Source organism: Neopsephotus bourkii, unplaced genomic scaffold (assembly GCF_033783945.1).
Source record: "Neopsephotus bourkii isolate Nb327-2 ecotype Australia unplaced genomic scaffold, CSIRO-AGI_Nbou_v1 NB_941, whole genome shotgun sequence".
Classification (NCBI taxonomy): domain Eukaryota; kingdom Metazoa; phylum Chordata; class Aves; order Psittaciformes; family Psittacidae; genus Neopsephotus; species Neopsephotus bourkii.
In genome coordinates, this window is record NW_026901435.1 from 456,591 (window position 1) to 473,645 (window position 17,055).

A 17,055-nucleotide genomic window follows, 5' to 3' on the forward strand; every position below is an offset into this window, starting at 1 on the left:
AGCTGAAACTTCTGATTGCATTCAGTACATCTATTGTAAATAACTGGTATTTTATTTGTAGGTTCATCCAAACGAACTGACAAACGGTGTCATAAATGCTGCATTCATGCTTCTATTTAAAGATCTTATCAAACTTTTTGCTTGCTACAATGATGGGGTTATTAACTTACTAGGTAAGTAACCTGGTTGGTGCCTATATCTTGCACACCATGAGTGAGTGAAAAACAGGTTTCAGATCTATTACAGTTTTTTATTTCAATTTCATGAAAATGACATTTTTCTTGACTGTTATATTCTGAACTGAGAGAAAACTTTAAGCCATAACCTTCTATGTTACTGCTCATCTGAGGCTGAATTATCATTGCCCTTAAAACTGTATAGATATCTACATGTCATAGTATGTCCTACCAGGTTAGCAAAGCAACTTTTGTTCCTTGATTGCGCTTTTAAGATGCTCAGATTCTTCTTTTTATATGCTGTGTGGTGGCAGTCTGTCTGAAAGCGTGACTGCCAAAGCTGGATCCTGTCCAGAGCCCCACCTTCTGTCAGCCTACAAAGTCTGCAAGGCTGGGAGCATGTTCAGAAGCTGAGGCAGCTTGGTGTCATCGCTAGCATAACACACCTTAAGCTGTCCCTGCAAAAGGCTTTGTTATGAAGTCTAAAACCAGGAGTTGGGTAAATTGCAGGAAACATAACTGACCCTGTAGAAAACGAGCTTCAGCTGTTAAAGCTTGTGAGCACTTCAGCTGTTCTATAAAGACAGCTGAAAACTGAGATTGCTTAGCCAGCGTGACTGACCTAAGATCTTGCTGCAACTAGAATGGGAAGAAACAGAGCGCTTACAGGGACTGAACTGGCAAAAAGATATTCCTGAGCTGTAAAGTTCAGACAGCTTTTTTGTTTCCATGTTGCAGCGCTTTCTGGTGGTTTCATGAAAGTAAGTCCCACGTGCTTCAACTGATACTATAGGCATGGGAAGCTTATGGAGCAGATATAAGTGAGTTGGGCATAACAACCAGATTGAGATTTTGCTGTCTACTGCTACTTAAAGTATAACTTAAGGTTGAAACATGTGGCAGTTGTTCATGATAATGGACATAGAGTCATAGAATCATAGAACAGTTAGGGTTGGAAAGGACCTTAAGATCATCAAGTTCCAACCCCCCTGCCATGGGCAGGGACACCTCACTCCAAACCGTATCACCCAAGGCCTCATCCAACCTGGTCTTGAGCACTGCCAGGGATGGAGCATTCACAACCTCCCTGGGCAACCCATTTCAGTGCCTCACCACCCTAACAGGAAAGAATTTCCTCCTTATATCCAATCTAAATTTCCCCTGTTTAAGTTTGAACCCGTTACCCCTTGTCCTATCACTACAGTCCCTAATGAAGAGTCCCTCCCCAGCATCTCTATAGGCCAGATACTCCAGTGAAAAAGTACCATTCTTTGGAATGGAGACAACTTGGGAGAGAATATATTGATGCATGTTTAAGTATTTTTCATTGCTTTAAATTTTATCTATTTCACTTGCTTACTTTTTATCTTGAAAAACCTGGTTTACATCACACACAATGCTATGGATAGTTGGGGTGTAATTTTCCAGTCTATATAGTTTTCAGCAGCTCAGCAAGCCCACCACATATATTCTGCCAAGGACTAGGAACACTGCTAGGTCAGTATCCAAGTGAAGAAAAATGTTAATGGAGTGCAATATTCTTGAAATGTGATTTTCCTGAAAACCAGTGTTACTGATGAATGCAGACCTCATGTAAGACACCTTAACTGAAACTTGCCAAATTATTTCTCTAGAGAAATTTTTTGAAATGAAAAAGGGACAATGTAAAGATGCTCTTGAAATCTACAAACGATTTCTCACTCGAATGACCAGAGTGTCAGAGTTTCTTAAAGTTGCAGAGGTAAGTGATTTCCAGTCTTCTGGAGTCTCGCACTTAAGTGTTTTGTGAGTTTTTTTAGCACTGAAACAATATATTAATTGCACTTGTTAAGCATCTGACTCATTGTGTATGCTAATGTGAGGCACTATAGAAGTTCCTGAATCTGCTTGTTCAGCTCTTCTAAAGGTAGTTAAGCTCTGCTTAGTATTTCCACGTCTCTACTGTGCAGCCAGCGTCGACTTTCCTGGTAACATAACAGACGACATGACTTGAACTGTATCAGTGTTGGAAATGCTGTATTGAATGCATGTTTCTAGAACAGGGTTGAACATTAGAGGAAGATACAGCAATTAGCAATAAAAGCATAATGGTTTTGTAAGTCTGTTCTTTAAACCTTTCCAGCCAACTACAAGTTAACTGGAATGTGAAATTTTCCTGGTTTTGATCCTTGTTATTGCCCTCTTACATGGATAATACAAATATTAAATGGTTAATTAACTCTTTTTCTGGGCTCTCATTTGTGGTAGTTGGCTCCTTGGCACAAGATGCACGTATTCCATGTTTCATGCTTCATTATAATGGACAGCAGTAATGAGCCAAATAAAAAGTTTGTTTCTTTGCTAATTGCTAATTTATTTAACTATTCAGGAAAGAGCCTGCTAGACTTATGAATGTCATGTAATGTTGGATGTGAATGTTGAACTTGAGGGAGTGAAGTTCTTCTGACACCTATACGTCAGCTTTGCAGGGCAGGGGTTATAGTGACTATACTTCAGTAACCTAGGTGCAGTGCAGCTTGCTTTTCTGGAAAAGCTAAATAAACAGCTCCTTCGAGGAGCCATAGAGAAGCAACTAATAGAAGACTGCAGACTTGGACCTCATCTTGCTGTATTTGAAATGCTAGGAGACAAGGTCAGAATCACAAAGCAACTCGAGCTTTAGTATTTTTTTAAGTGGTGTCTCCTAGGATTTGCTTGCTGGCTGTATTTCAGAGAACTTCATTAGGATAGTCAGGTATCTGGATAGTATGTTTGGCAGTTCACTCATATGCTGTCCTTTGGTACAACAGTGTATGGCTAGAAAGCACTGCCTGACTTGCAGTATGGACTTTAAACTCCCTTTGCTTTTTCTTTTTCCTTTTTTTTTTTTTTTTTGTTAATGGATATTGTAATTTGTTAAAAAAAGAAAAAGAAAAAAATGACTGCTATAGGTTGCTGAGGATAGCTACTGGAAAGATGGGAGTCTGCACTTGCTAACTTTGTAGTCTTTTCCTAAACATAAAGTGCATTCTAGGTTGAAGAGGATACTACAGTTCTCCTTAAAATTAGTGCCTGCTGCAGTGGAATAGTGCACTTACTTACATTTTACTTCTTTTATACCCACAGCAAGTTGGAATTGACAAGGGTGATATCCCTGATCTTACACAGGTAAGCTTCTCTTGTAGTCTTTTTGGATCTGTGAAATAACTAAAAGGTCTGTAATAAGGAAGCACATTGGGAATGTAAATGTTGGTAGGAAGTTATACTATCTAACATTTTTGAAGCCATCCCAATTTAGAAATAAGAACTGCAGAAAGCTATTTCTGAAGACTCCTATAACTAAAATAATGCTTTTTATGATGACTTTTGACTTACAGTTGAAAGATTTTGCTCTTTCCTTTCCAAAGGATGGATTTTTTTTTTGCAGCTTGTAACTCAAGAGCTCAAATTCATTTTTGATGGTGAACTGCATAGAGATTGTGGTGTGATTTGCTTCATAATCTCTCCCTGACACAGTCTTTGTCCAGAGATGAAGTTCAGGCCAGCAATAGCACTGCTGTCTTGGTGTAGGTACAGTTAACTTTAAATGCAGAAGTTGTGATTTGATTGATGAACATCTCTGTTAGTATGCATCAAAACTTTCAACATCAAAATTCACTTAATGCTGTAGCTGCTTAAATTCTATTGTGCTGGTCCATTGTCAGTATTGCTTTCAAATTGGCCTGGGTATCTGGCTTTGCATTTGATGTGAAAAGGATATTTACTTGGAGGAAGAGACCCATGCTGAAGAGTTCACTAATTGGCAGTTTTTATGCCAGAAGAACAGCCTTTTGGGCATTGTGATGCTTAACAATTATAAATTCCAAATGTTCATAACCTAAAATGTGTGGGTTTTGAAAGCCTCTTGAAAGCCTGTTTTAAGTCAGCATCAGAATAGTTCTCTTGGATAAAAAGCCAGTTAAAAATTCTGAAAGTGAGACATGATGTGAAGAAGAGTTTTAATCTTTATGGGTTTCAGATGCTATGGGACTAAGAAATCTGTCCACTATTTCAGCAGTGGAAAACTTAAACTTCTAGCAGTGTGTGGCATACCAAACCTAATCCTGAAATAGCTGAAGCAGTATGTTCACCTAACTGTACCGCAGGGGCTCTTTTTTTTAACAAGGTCCAGTCAGTCATGAACTAAGTCCTTGAACCAGAACTCAGACTCAGTTAATGAAAAATGGGGGGGGGGGGGGGTTGGACAAAATGGCATTTGAAGATCCCTTCCAACCCAAACTGTTCTATGATTCTATGCCTTTTAAAGTGCTGAAGCACTTTGATCTGCTGCTGCTTGTGTGGAGTCAGCCTGCTGGAAAGGCTGCCTGCTGGGACTGCACAAATGCTGTCCTGCATTGTTAGTCAGTGCTGCACTTGCTCAGCGACACCTTAGTTACTGCTGCCTTAGAGTCCCTTTCACCGAACTGTGCTTTAAAATATAACAGAATATTTTCTTTGGAAGAAAAGTATCTACAATGGTCATCTAGTCCAACTGCCTGACCACTTCAGTGATCTTAAGAAGTCCCTTATAGCTGTATTCTCCCAAAGGCTGCCTGGGACTCACTTCCTAAGGCTAACCTGCAACATGCTGTAGATTGTGTGTAAGACCTAGGCAGTGTATTTCAGTAAGAAAGAAATAACGGTGAATAATAAAACTGAATTTCAGCTGTTAAGGAGTATACAATTGTGTATAATATCAGTGGTATACTTAAATTCCTAAAGCAAGCCATGGCAGCAATAGTAGTATTCCACAAGCAGTTGGTTGTGTTGACACTTGGTGTGTATGTACTCTGTAAATCCAAACAGACAGTCACAGTAGTGAAATACAAATTGACAGCTGTCACCTTTGGACTTGCTAATTTGGTTGCAAAGTTTTGGAGACTGAGGAGACATCTTGGCAGCTCAAGAGCTTGGCTCATTTTTATTTATTAGCAATTCTTAAAGTACAGCAGTTTTGCCCAAATAGCTGACGGGGAACACATATATAAGGTTCCACCACAATGCTGACTAATAGATTAGTTTAATGTTGAAGCAGAAAGAAGATATTAAGAAGAAATCAAGTGATGTTCAGTGTTGCAAATTGGATACCAAACAATATTTGATTTCCAAACTGTTTCATCTGGGTAGAAATATTCTGAAGCTTCCTATATGAATTCTGTGTGATACATGAGTTTCATATTATCTTGTTGGCATTTAAGAAGTGAATAATACATTGGAAAGCTATTTAAAGTGTGTAAAGGTAATTGGTAGCAGGAAATAATGGATTTCTTTTAACTTAGCTTTCTGTTTACATGTTTGAGTAGGTACAACTTGTAACTTATAGTACAGCCTTTTTTACTATATAGAAGTCTGAATTTTATTTTTTTTTTAAACAAATGAGGGCCTTTGCTCATCTTTTTATTCCTGCTGGAGAATGAGAGTTCTTGTAACTATGTCACTTGTGTTCAACCAAGTTCTTGGGCTCAGATTACTTGACAATTAATAAATACACCTATAAAAGCAGCAATGGTTAAGAAGTTTCTCCACTGTGTATATATGTGGGACATACTTAAGCCATCATTTAAGGATTTTTTTTAGCATTTTAAAATTCTGCATATGTTAAGTTACCTTACTGTTCAGTTTTAACGTCAAAATTAATACACAGACATTTAAAGTATACTTCACTCTGCATTGGTGCTACCAGCTACTAAGTATCCTGAAACACCTGATTTAGCCAGCCAGCTGGTTTTCAGCATACTGTACATAGTGGACAGTCTGTTTTCAAGCATCACAGAATGACTTTTTTGATGCATATGTATACCCTGAAATTAAAGACATGATTTATGAAAGGCACTGTAGCTAAGACTGGCAGGAATTGTGGTTGATTTGAAAAAGATTGGTAAAGAGAATTTGCTATTTAAAGACTGTAACACTGATAAAACGGTAACCCTGATGAAAAATACTTGATTGCTATATGCTACTGTATCTCTCAAACCTTTCCTCCTTGCTTGTTGATCTTGTAGGAGTCTTCTTATCTAGACTATTTTTATACTGCAGTAGCTAAGCATGCTATCATTCACATTTATGACTACTTTCCTCAGCTACAATTATAACAGCAAGTGCATGCCTGGGGGTCTTGCTTGACCACAAAAAGATTACTTAAAAGAAAACCTAAAATTAGGGAGGCTTGAAAAAGCTTAGTTTCTGTAGACGTCTAAGGTTGAAGTATTTCTGAATTTTTAATTAGCTGGTGGGCTCAATGCCCTCTGCCTGGCCACCCTTTTGAGAAGGAGCAGCTATAAGGCTTTGTGATGCTGGGAATCTTGAACCAAAGGCAGCTGCTTTGGGGAGAATTAGAGAAGAGTTTTAGTTTGTTTTGTTTAGGCTGCAAATATTATCTAACCCTCTGGTCATGACAGAGGTGTTGGAGGTCTGACTAGAAGCAAAACTGAAAGGATGACCTTGAACCTATTGCTCTTAAAATAATCCCTGTGGATGGCTGTGCTGCTGTTAATATTTAACACTGACTCAAAGCTTGATGAGCAACACATTCTAGATTTAGGCTTCAGGCGCTGTTTAGTAAAGCTAAATGTTTTCTTTCTGCAAATTTGGGCATGGTATTATCTTTCAAAAGCTGTCTTTGCCTAATACTTCTATCATGGAAATCCACCATTTTCCCAGTGATGTAAATAAAGCAACAGCATGAGCATGCGCATGGTGGACTTCAGGGAAGTTGGTGCTACATTTCAAAGCATCGTTAGGTCAATACAGTGTGTTTAAAAGTGTATCTTTTCTCTTTGCTTTCTAGGCTCCCAGCAGTCTCATGGAGACCCTTGAGCAACATCTAAACTCACTGGAAGGAAAAAAACCTGGGAACAAGTAGGTGTATATGTTGTACTTTGTATCAAGGCCTAATAGTAACATTAGGAGACTGCCTGATATTTAGGTTTGCCTGCCCTAACCTACTGTTGTCACTTAAATGGAAAATAGGCAGTGGTAAGAGGGCTTTTTCTTTTCCTTACAAAGTCATCTTAATGGCAACCTTTTCTATTGGGTGGCTTGTTTTGTTTTGTTTGTATATATATATATATATTATTTTTCTTTGTGTGTGTGTGTTTGTTTTGTTTTGTTGGGTTTTTTTAGTTTGTTTTTTTGTTGGTTTTTCTTTTGCTTTTTGGTTTTGTTTTTTTTTTTTCCTCACTGGGGAATACTCCAAAACTGGATAAAGTTAACTATGGAAAACACCTGGAAAAAACTGTTTTTCCCTGCTGCTAAGGCTTTTGTCATCAAAATTTACTTGTTTTCTAATGGCTCTTTTTATTAGTACTTGTCACGGTTAAGTTTAGACAGGGTTAAGCTAAACCTCTGTTTTCTCTTTTAACTGTTGCTTTCCTTGCAATTTAGTGAAGGGTAAGTACATATGTTTACATATCACTTGCATGCAGACATTGTTATGGTTTGCTTTGGTTTGGTTTTTGCTTTTTGGTTTTTTAAGATGGCTTCAACAGATACAGATTTATTTCTTTAAAAAAATAGTACTTAAATTGGTGCTTGTTTTTGTATATTTGTCATTATAGACATTAAGTTATCTTTGATTGTTTCTGTTGTAGTTGTAGATCTTCTAAACAGTTCTACAGCTTCTAGGACTTATCCAATTCAAATAACCTATAGGATGGATGCTAGTTTACTATGGGTGCAATTTTAACTTCAGCTCCTCCTTTCATCTCTTAGATGAAAGCAGCTGTAAAAATATGTAGCAGTATTTTCATACCTCATAATAATGAAAATAAACCAACATGCTGAAATGCATTTTAAGATTAAGGCTTTGTCATTTAGTGTTATTTGGGTTTTTGCATGAAGTTTGGCCTTTCCAACTAACTGTTCTATACCTTTAAATAGCATTATTTTAAAGTAACTGACTTAAAAGAACAGCAGACTTTGCAAATTTGCTGACACATCCTCAGAAGACTCAGAAGATAACTGCTTCCGTATTGGTGTTACTCTGCTGCTATTGCATGAGTTTATAATATGGTGTCATCTTCCCCCATTAACTCTTTCCTATTGGCTCCTGTAGGCCCAAACCCAAGATATTTGCATGCATCTCTGCCTTTCTTCCACTGAGTAGAGCTTATTTAAAAGGTAGAATAATCCTGTGATACCAGTTATCTTAAAAGATTCATTTAAGAGTTGAGGTAAAAATTTGTATTCCTTGTCTAAAGTGGTACATGGAAGTTTGAGAGATGGGGAGGGCATGCAACTGTAGAGATCTTCAGAAAGCTTTCATGCTTAGTTTTTGGTCTTTTTGCAGGAGTTTTGATGACCAGAAACATAGTTTCCAAAAGTGTACTTACCTGAAAACCCCCTTTTTTTTCCTAGATCTGGGGCTCCTTCTCCTCTGAGCAAGGTAAATGCTGCCAATTGCTGTACTAGTTAATTCTTGTTCAGATATGCTTTAAACCGTCATAAGGGCATAAGGAGTTAGATTTCCATCTCCTAATCTGCTTTTTAGACTTTGCTAACTAGGCCCTAGCTAACTGACAAAACCACATCTTTTAATGGCCTTGTAAATAATGGCCCTATAAAAGTGCTTCAGTGATCTGAAGGTCTGTAGTGCTTATAATAGTGCAGGATGCTAAGCGACTTTGTCAGGATTTGATGGTCACACTTTGTGAAACTATAAAAGATATGCATATCTTTATCTCAACTTCTTCACCCTCCCCCCTTACTGATCCTCATGTCAGTGAGAAACTCCGTACTGTTTCTTTTCCAAATTTAGCCCTGTACTTGCAGCTTTTTATGAGGAAGTTCTGACTCTTGTAAAACCACATTCATGTGAAAAACCAGGAAGAAAACTTTCACCTTATATACCAAATTTCAGAATTAACTTGTATTAGTGAGACTGCTCACCTTAATTTAAGGCAAGAGTTGCCAGTGAAACAGTCTTGGTTTGAGTGTCAAATAAACTAGTGAGCTTTATAGCGTTAGCAGTAGTTGCTCCCGAAGTATTGCCAAGTGCCATAGTTCTGTGTCTAGGAGTGGGTGTTGTGCAGGAAAAACTCAATGAAAACTTCTGAATCTGAGGGAGGCACTTCTATGGTTGATTCTAGTGAAAGCTCTTAAGTTGCTTTGCAAAAAGCCCTTCTAAAAAAAACCAAACAAAACCCTCTCTTGTTCAGTACTGTAGCAGTTGGTGAGAACTATATGATGTAAGAAAGTGTTCCTCTCTTTGCTGATTTACATGAAGAAGAATTTGGATCACTTGAGTCTCAAACCTTAGTAAAGCTTTGATGAGAGTCTAGAAAGCTTATATCCATCTCTTGCTAGAGTTGTGATGATGGGATGGCACTAGCAGATCTTGGAAGAAAATCACTTCAAATTTTCTATTCTTTTTCTCCCTTGGAAGTGGTCAGAATGGCAAAAAATACAAAACATAGGACTTGTTTTCATCTGTTTGGAAAAGAGTGAGATGCTGTAACAAAGCTTGTAGTATCTTTTAGAATTAAATTGATACTTCAAGGTGACTTGCATCTTCAAGTGCACAAAGGGTTGCAATATACTTTCCTGGGTGTCTGTCCTTGGTATACTTAAGGTATCTTTATCCATCACTGGAAGAGCTAATGAAGCAAAATCATAGGTCAAGCTATCTTTTTTTTATCTTCCCAAGGACTTAACTGTTAGTACTGTTGGTGGCTCTCAAAACCTTCTTTAGACTGAAGGTTTACATACACACTTTTAACTTAGTTTCTAACCATTCCTCTTCTCCCACCATTTCTATGGAGGGAGTACTAAGCTGCTGTTGCGGATGAACAGATTTTTCATTGTGTGGACAAAATGAAGGGGCCGAATTATTCCATCTGCAGGATGGTATTAAATCTGAGATGAGGGAGTTTGGGAGAGCAAACCATTTTCTTGGACATTGCTAAGAATCCTTCGACACATAGGAACTGTTAGTTACCTTTATTGGGATTTTAAAAAGCAGGAAAGGCAACTCCAGATCACAAGTCTGAGTTAGTTGACTAGGTGTTGAGTGGGCTTGAACCCAAGGGACTCAAGCTCATATGAGACTGGCTGCTAGTGTCTGTAGGGCTCTGAATGCATGCAGTAGGCTTTTACTCTTGAGCCAGGCATTGCTAGGTAGAGTCACCTGGGAGTTTCTTGACTCCTCTACCCTTTGAAAACTTAGCCCAGTCTTCCTTAAATTCTTTCAAATGGGGAAGCAGCTTGCAATACAAAGACCAGATGTCAAAATTGGATTTTTTTTTTATATTTTCATACTTTCAGAATTCATACTTTCATAAATATTTCACTTTCAGAAGAATGTGAATCTGTGCACGAGTTGTTTGTGGACAAATTCTGGTATATTGAATGTGTATTTAAAATATTTCTCCAGTCTTCTCCAGCCACAACTGTTACATCTCCTAGTTCTACTCCAGCAAAAACTATTGATACATCTCCTCCAGTTGATCTTTTTGCAACTTCATCTACAGCTGCTCCAGTCAGGTAAGTTAAAAAGCGTACCTGGGTTAAAAGGTCAAAACCAGAACAAGCTGATATTGCTTATTGTAATGAGCAGAAATTAAAGAACTCTAGAGATGTAAAAGCTCTGTGCTTCAACCAAAAGTCTGAAGACAAGACGTTTAAGTTACATGTCAGGTGAAGTAACTCACTGAAGAAAGAGCTTCTGTTGTTTATTACTTAAATGTTCTAAATGAACAAGATGTTGTTTTCTAAACAAATATGTGGCTTTCTGAAGTTATAGAAGTCTTACCAACTCTTTCTACCTAATGCCTATTTATTGCCTAGAAATGCAGGTTTCTTGCTTTCTGACATGGCACAATGAAATATTGTAGTACAATAGAACTGTTTTCAGCTGCAGCAGTTATTTGTTCTGGCCTTTGGGATCAGCTGGGATTTTGGTTTTGGGGTTTGGGATTTTGTTTGTTCATTTGTTTGTATTTTTAGGGTTGTAAAAGTCTCATAGATCTGTTACAATTTCATCAAGTAATGGAAATAAGTTAAGGCCCCATCCTGAGGTGTAATGTATTCTTGGTGTTTACTGCAGTAGAGGTGTTTATGGCCACTGCTCTAATCTTGAGGCCTGAAAAAAAACCAAATCTCTCAATGGTCTCATCTGTTATCCAAACCAAGGGTAATTCCTACAGTGCAGTCATAAAAAAAAAAAAAAAACCCAACAAAAAAAACCCTTTATTAAAATCAACAAATTCCTCCAATATTTAATCTCTTTTCCTTTCCTTGGCAGCTCTTCCAAACCATCCAGTGATCTTCTGGATCTTCAGCCAGATTTTGCGGGTACTGCGCAGGCAGCTCCAGCAGCCCCCGCTGGAGCGACTTCATGGGGAGGTAGAGAAACCTCACTGTCAGCATCATCTTCTTGCAGTCTTCATCTTCTTGCCTGGCTGAACTGAAATCTGGCTCTTTTGTTGTTAGCACAGGATGTTCCCAGCTTTCCCCCAGGCTTCTGCTGACCTGACGGTCAGGCATCTCTTTGTAGCACAAGGCTACTCCTTTTTCTAGGGATATGCATAATAGTCTAAGCTGCTTATAAGGGCCTGACTGCAAAGCTGGGGGGAGCCAGGATTATGTGGCTAAAAGTGAGCAGGAAGGGGGGATGGCTGAAGGTGAACAGGTAAGGTAGGCACTTTAAAACAAGAGAACTAGAACTGCTCATATGCTTATTGGCAAGGTGAGCACAGAAATCAACACTTCATAAAGCAAAAACCACAGATAAGTAAGGGGGAGGATCAAAACATCTTTTATAACAAAAATTCATGTAAAGGCAGTGGTGGTAAATTAGTTCTGCTGCAAGTGTGATGACCTCTGACAACTCTTAACATATTTTACTAAAACCTGCCTTGTCTGCATAGAATAATAATATGAGACTAGAAGTAGAGGGCTCACTGTTTTCAAACAGGAACACCTAACCAGCTGTCTGAAATATATGCTCTATGGTGAACGAGCCTGTTGTTGCAAGCAGCACTAGCAGCTGGTGATGTGTAGAGGACTGCAATAAATGTAGGCAATGTTCATTCCTGTCCTCTGAAGACAAGTAATTAGGCCAGTAAATGTGGTTTAACTTACATAGTTATAACCACACTATGGTATAATCTTAAGAGATCCTGTGTGGCAGTTTAAGGAACTCATCAGCCCTCTCACAGCAGGAATGCTACCCTGAGTCACGCTGGCTCTGCTATGAATGTTAGTACTGGTTACTGATGGCTTCTGCATTCTCTGTTTCTGTTCTTAGCTTTAGTTTGTTAAAGATGATACTGTATCTCAGCCACTTTATTATAAGAAGATAGCTATGGCTGTCATGTAGAATGTTTTGCATATTCCAATTTTATCTGTTGAATTGAGTATTTTATTTCAGCAGTGTCAATTTTATTTACTGAAATGTAATCCTACCCAGAAAGCAAAACCAGGGAGCCATCTATTCCAGGATACCGGGGACTAGTTATTCTGCAAGTTTTTATTGCATCCTATTTGTTTTGCTTTGTCATTTCCAAGTTCTGGAACACAAGCTTTTGAGATATTAAAAAATACTCAGGCCTCTCAGCTTACTTTTTTAAGCAGTTGCTCATTCATGCAGAGTAAGTTGCCATTAATATTGTAAAATATTGATTGGTATTGCAAGTCATCTTTTAGGTGACTTATTTGGGTTCTTTTGCTTTGCTCTTTCAGACAAAGAACCCTAGATGGGAACTTGGGTGTTTTTATTTAAAGCTGACTACTAATGTACCTAGTCCTTTTTTTCTACAACAGAAAAGGACAGCTAACTTCTTTACTTTGGCCAGGGTTATTGCTAACCTCATGAAATATACTTCAGACTTGCCTTTCAGAATAGCATTTTGGTAACTTAGTAAGCTTCAAGTTTGTCTGCTTTACTGCTGGTAGGAGTCCAGGTATGATGGCCTGTTACTGCACTGCAATCTTGCTAGGGTTTTTGTCTCTTTTTATAAGAAAAAACCCTCTTTTGAATTACTGCCAACACCATGTCAGACATGCATAAGGTGGGAACTGGAATGGCTTTGGTGTGAAAATACTGAAATTTCCATTATGTTTCATCTGGTAATGAGAAAACCTTTGAGCTTGTGCTAAGAGTTGGGTTTGGGGTTTGTGGTGGTTTTGGTTTTGTGGTTTGTTTGGGTTTTTTTGGGGGGTGTTTGGTTTTGGTGGGTTTTGGGTTTTTTTGGTTGTTTTGTTTTTGTTGTGGTTTTACTTTTTAATTTATTTACTTATTTCAGCTAAACCTGCAGGTAATCATTAAAATTGTACAGTCTCATATGTACTACAGGACCTTCTAGTTAGTGCAGGTGAGGCCACATCTGGAGTTACTGCATCCAGTTCTGATATGAGGGAGAGGGGATTGGCGGAGGACTACCAGGACTCCAGGCATCTACAGTGCATCACTGTGGAAAGAGACTGAGGGAGCTGAGCCTCTGTCAAATGGCAAAGAGGAAGCTAAAGGGGAATCTTAATAGTGGCCTACAACTGTTTGAAGGGGAGTTGCAGAGGAGAGCCAAAATTTTCTTTAAAAAGATAATTGATTATAATGAATAACAACCAATTGCAGCTTAAAAGGCTGATGGGACATGAACAAAACATGATTTCACTTGGAGGGTAAGGCAGTACTGGAGCAGAATTTTGATGTGAGCTAGTGGACTTCATTCCTCGAGATTTTTCAAGGCCGGACTAGACAAAGCCATAACTACCCTGAGCTGGGATTGGACTTAATGTTCTGAACACGAGACTGGACAAGATGACTTTCTTTCCACCCAGAGCTTTTGGGAGGATATGTAACAGTGCCTCCATGTTGCTTCAGCTTTTTACCTGGAAAACTATTCTGACCCACAGCAACTTAACATGGGAACTTTGGAGAAAGCAGTAGTAGGGGGAGGAAAGTGGGAGAATTGCTGCAGTTCAAAATAGGTAGGAAAATGTGAATATCAAATACTTCAAGATGCAGCATCAAGCTGGCACTTTAAATGTCACATAAACCTGAGGAACATATATCACCAACAAACGGTATTGCTTTCTCAGGCTCACTGGCAGTGTAGATTCTATGTGTTGTGGCAATACTGTATGTTCCATGTAGTACACTGTATAACTAGTGGTATATACAGTACACTATAGCTATATTTTGCTGTATACGTAGTGTATTTCCAGATACAGCATAAGTTATTTAGCAAATGATCTATAACTTGTGAAAATGTACCGTTTTCTGTGAACTGGAGATGATCAAGTTAGGGCAGTAAGTTTCCTACAGCATATCACAAGGGGAATAGATAGGCATTTGGCAGGCAAACTAACCAGTAGGTCACATTCTCCATCATCACAAGGTCTGACTCTCAGATAAAAAAAGCAAATTGACTTGAATTTCTGCTCTGAATTACCTTGCACTCTGCTTTAGAACATGAATTTGCTATTAATATTGCTACTTTAATATTACTATACAATAAAGCATTGGTTTTATTCCTTCCCATAGTAAGAGTAAGATGTATATTGCCATGCTGCATAATTGTGATTTCACTGTGTTGTCATCTGTGACATAACTGGGTAACAAAAGGAATAAGCTAACAAAAGGTAAAAGTTCGCCAACAGTTGCTTATTTCAAGTCTAGCTGTGAGGTGTCCTCCTGGTGTGCAGTAATGAGATACCAGGGTGCTGCATTTTTAATATACTGCTACGCTCTTTCAGAGTGCTATCTTGACTTAACGTCAGCTTCTTGTGCAGTCAGTCTCAACTGCAGCTCTCCCAAGTAGCCAATAACAAAAATACCTACATGTGGTTTCTCAGTGCCTTGTTAACATATGTTGTAAAATAAAAAACTTGTGAAGATTGAGCTGTGCTTGCTCAAATTATTTTGCTGCCTACATACAGACCCATAGTAAACCATCTGGTCTCAGTGATTGCTGTTCAGTGGGGATCAGATGAACCTATGACCCTGTCACATGCACAATGAATCTAGGAGCAACACTGAGCTACTGGTTGGTAAATAGGTAGTTGCTGAGCCCAGGTTATTCTAACTGCAGTATAAAAATGTAATGTGCCAAACTAGTTGGTTTTCACAAGTTTTTATAGTTTAAAGTTGTTTTTTATGTAGAAAAAGCTTCCTCTGAGCTTAATCTGACTGATCATAGAATAACAGAATAGTTAGGGTTGGAAAGGACCTTAAGATCATCAAGTTCCAACCCCCCTGCCATGGGCAGGGACACCTCGCTCTAAACCGTATCACCCAAGGCCTCGTCCAACCTGGCCTTGAACACTGCCAGGGATGGAGCATTCACAACCTCCCTGGGCAACCTATTCCAGTGCCTCACCACCCTAACAGGAAAGAATTTCCTCCTTATATCCAATCTAAACTTCCCCTGTTTAAGTTCAAACCCGTTACCCCTTGTCCTATCACTACAGTCCCTAATGAAGAGTCCGTCCCCAGCATCCCTATAGGCCCCCTTCAGATACTGGAAGGCTGCTATGAGGTCTTCACGCAGCCTTCTTTTCTCCAGGCTGAACAGCCCCAACTTTCTCAGCCTATTTTCATACAGGAGGTGCTCCAGTCCCCTGATCATCCTCATGGTCCTTCTCTGGACTTGATCCAACAGTTCCATGTGCATGTCAGAGGACATCAAATTGTAGGAAAGTTTGTGATTAAAGTTGCTTCATTGGCTTCCAGAAATAGTTGACTAAGGAATCAAAGTTGGAACAGAGCCTGCCTGCTTATCTTTCATACTCCTCATAGCCAGTGTTAACAGAGGTGGTCTTTCCTGCATTATATGCTTGCTTCATTTATAAATGTAGGAAAAGAGGAGCTGCTCTCCTGATTTTTTCTGTCTTTTCTTTGCTAAACAGTTGTCTCAAGTACAAGACTCAGAGCCTGTCTTCCTCTCAGAATGTACTTCAGGCAGTAGGGATGCTATATATTGCATCCTGAAGTAACAACACTTTATTTGCAAGCTGCTCTCTGCTATGGTACCTTGGCTTCAGTGCCAGTTTTGTGAAGGGTTCTAGGGCTGATGAGTGGATCTCAACAGCTCAGTATGGCAGAACAGTAAACCGAATTCTGTCTAGTTTTAATGACTGTAATGTTGATTTTGACTGCTTTCTGTCTACTTTGGTCTAGAAAATACTTGCAACTAAGCAGAATTATCTTGAAATTCTCTTTGGCATCTGAGTATGTTCTGCTCATAGCTCATGGATTTAAATAAGCTTCGACTATGGCTGTTTACTGTATTTATACGTGAGCACTGAAGTTCATTTGGGCTCAGTTTTCCCATGTACACTTCTACTTGATGGAAGTATTGAATCTGTGTGCTGTTAGGCCCAGGAACTTCCATTTAAATTTTTTTCAGTGTTCTTGGAAGATGCTAGCTGTTCATAAATTTCAGACAAGTCTACCTACTTCTGGTCTTACTCTCGTGCTGCTAAGTGCAAGAGAGAACTCGTATAGTGATGATCTGAGCTTCTAAGTGGTCCCTTGCTTTACCCTGGGGTAGTGAAAGTTAGGAGACCTTCTTGTCAACCTTTAGATGCCACTACTAGGTTCTGTTAGTTTAAGAGAAGAAAATGAGCTGTATGAAACAGAAGTGATAAATAATACCAGTGTTTGAAAACTTGCTGATTACATATTAAGGAACTTACCAGACGTGTGAGATGTATATCCTGGTTCTGTTTTGAATAGAGCTATTAAATAAAATGAGCTTTGTCATGTAACAATAACCTCTTAAATGTTGGAAAATCAGGTGCTTATATTGTGTTGAACCTAGACACGTCATTTAGAGCATGAGCATATGGTTAATGAACATCTTCAATCTGGCAGTTCTAATTGGTCTGTTTCTTTATTCTGCTGCATTTTAATGGACAATTA

At 38.7% G+C, this 17,055-nt stretch overlaps 1 protein-coding gene across 20 annotated transcripts in view; it reads left to right on the forward strand.

Annotated features, from left to right (window-relative positions):
• The window catches only part of SNAP91 (synaptosome associated protein 91), a 73,196-nt gene that overhangs the window by 30,265 nt on the left and 25,876 nt on the right, over window positions 1-17,055 (forward strand). For all 20 annotated transcript variants that reach the window (XM_061358325.1, XM_061358326.1, XM_061358332.1 and 17 more), the window contains exons 7-13: window positions 62-173; window positions 1,811-1,917; window positions 3,282-3,323; window positions 6,982-7,052; window positions 8,550-8,577; window positions 10,564-10,673; window positions 11,434-11,534. In XM_061358325.1, the coding sequence (XP_061214309.1) occupies window positions 62-173; window positions 1,811-1,917; window positions 3,282-3,323; window positions 6,982-7,052; window positions 8,550-8,577; window positions 10,564-10,673; window positions 11,434-11,534 (571 nt within the window). The remainder of the gene's footprint in view (window positions 1-61; window positions 174-1,810; window positions 1,918-3,281; window positions 3,324-6,981; window positions 7,053-8,549; window positions 8,578-10,563; window positions 10,674-11,433; window positions 11,535-17,055) is intronic.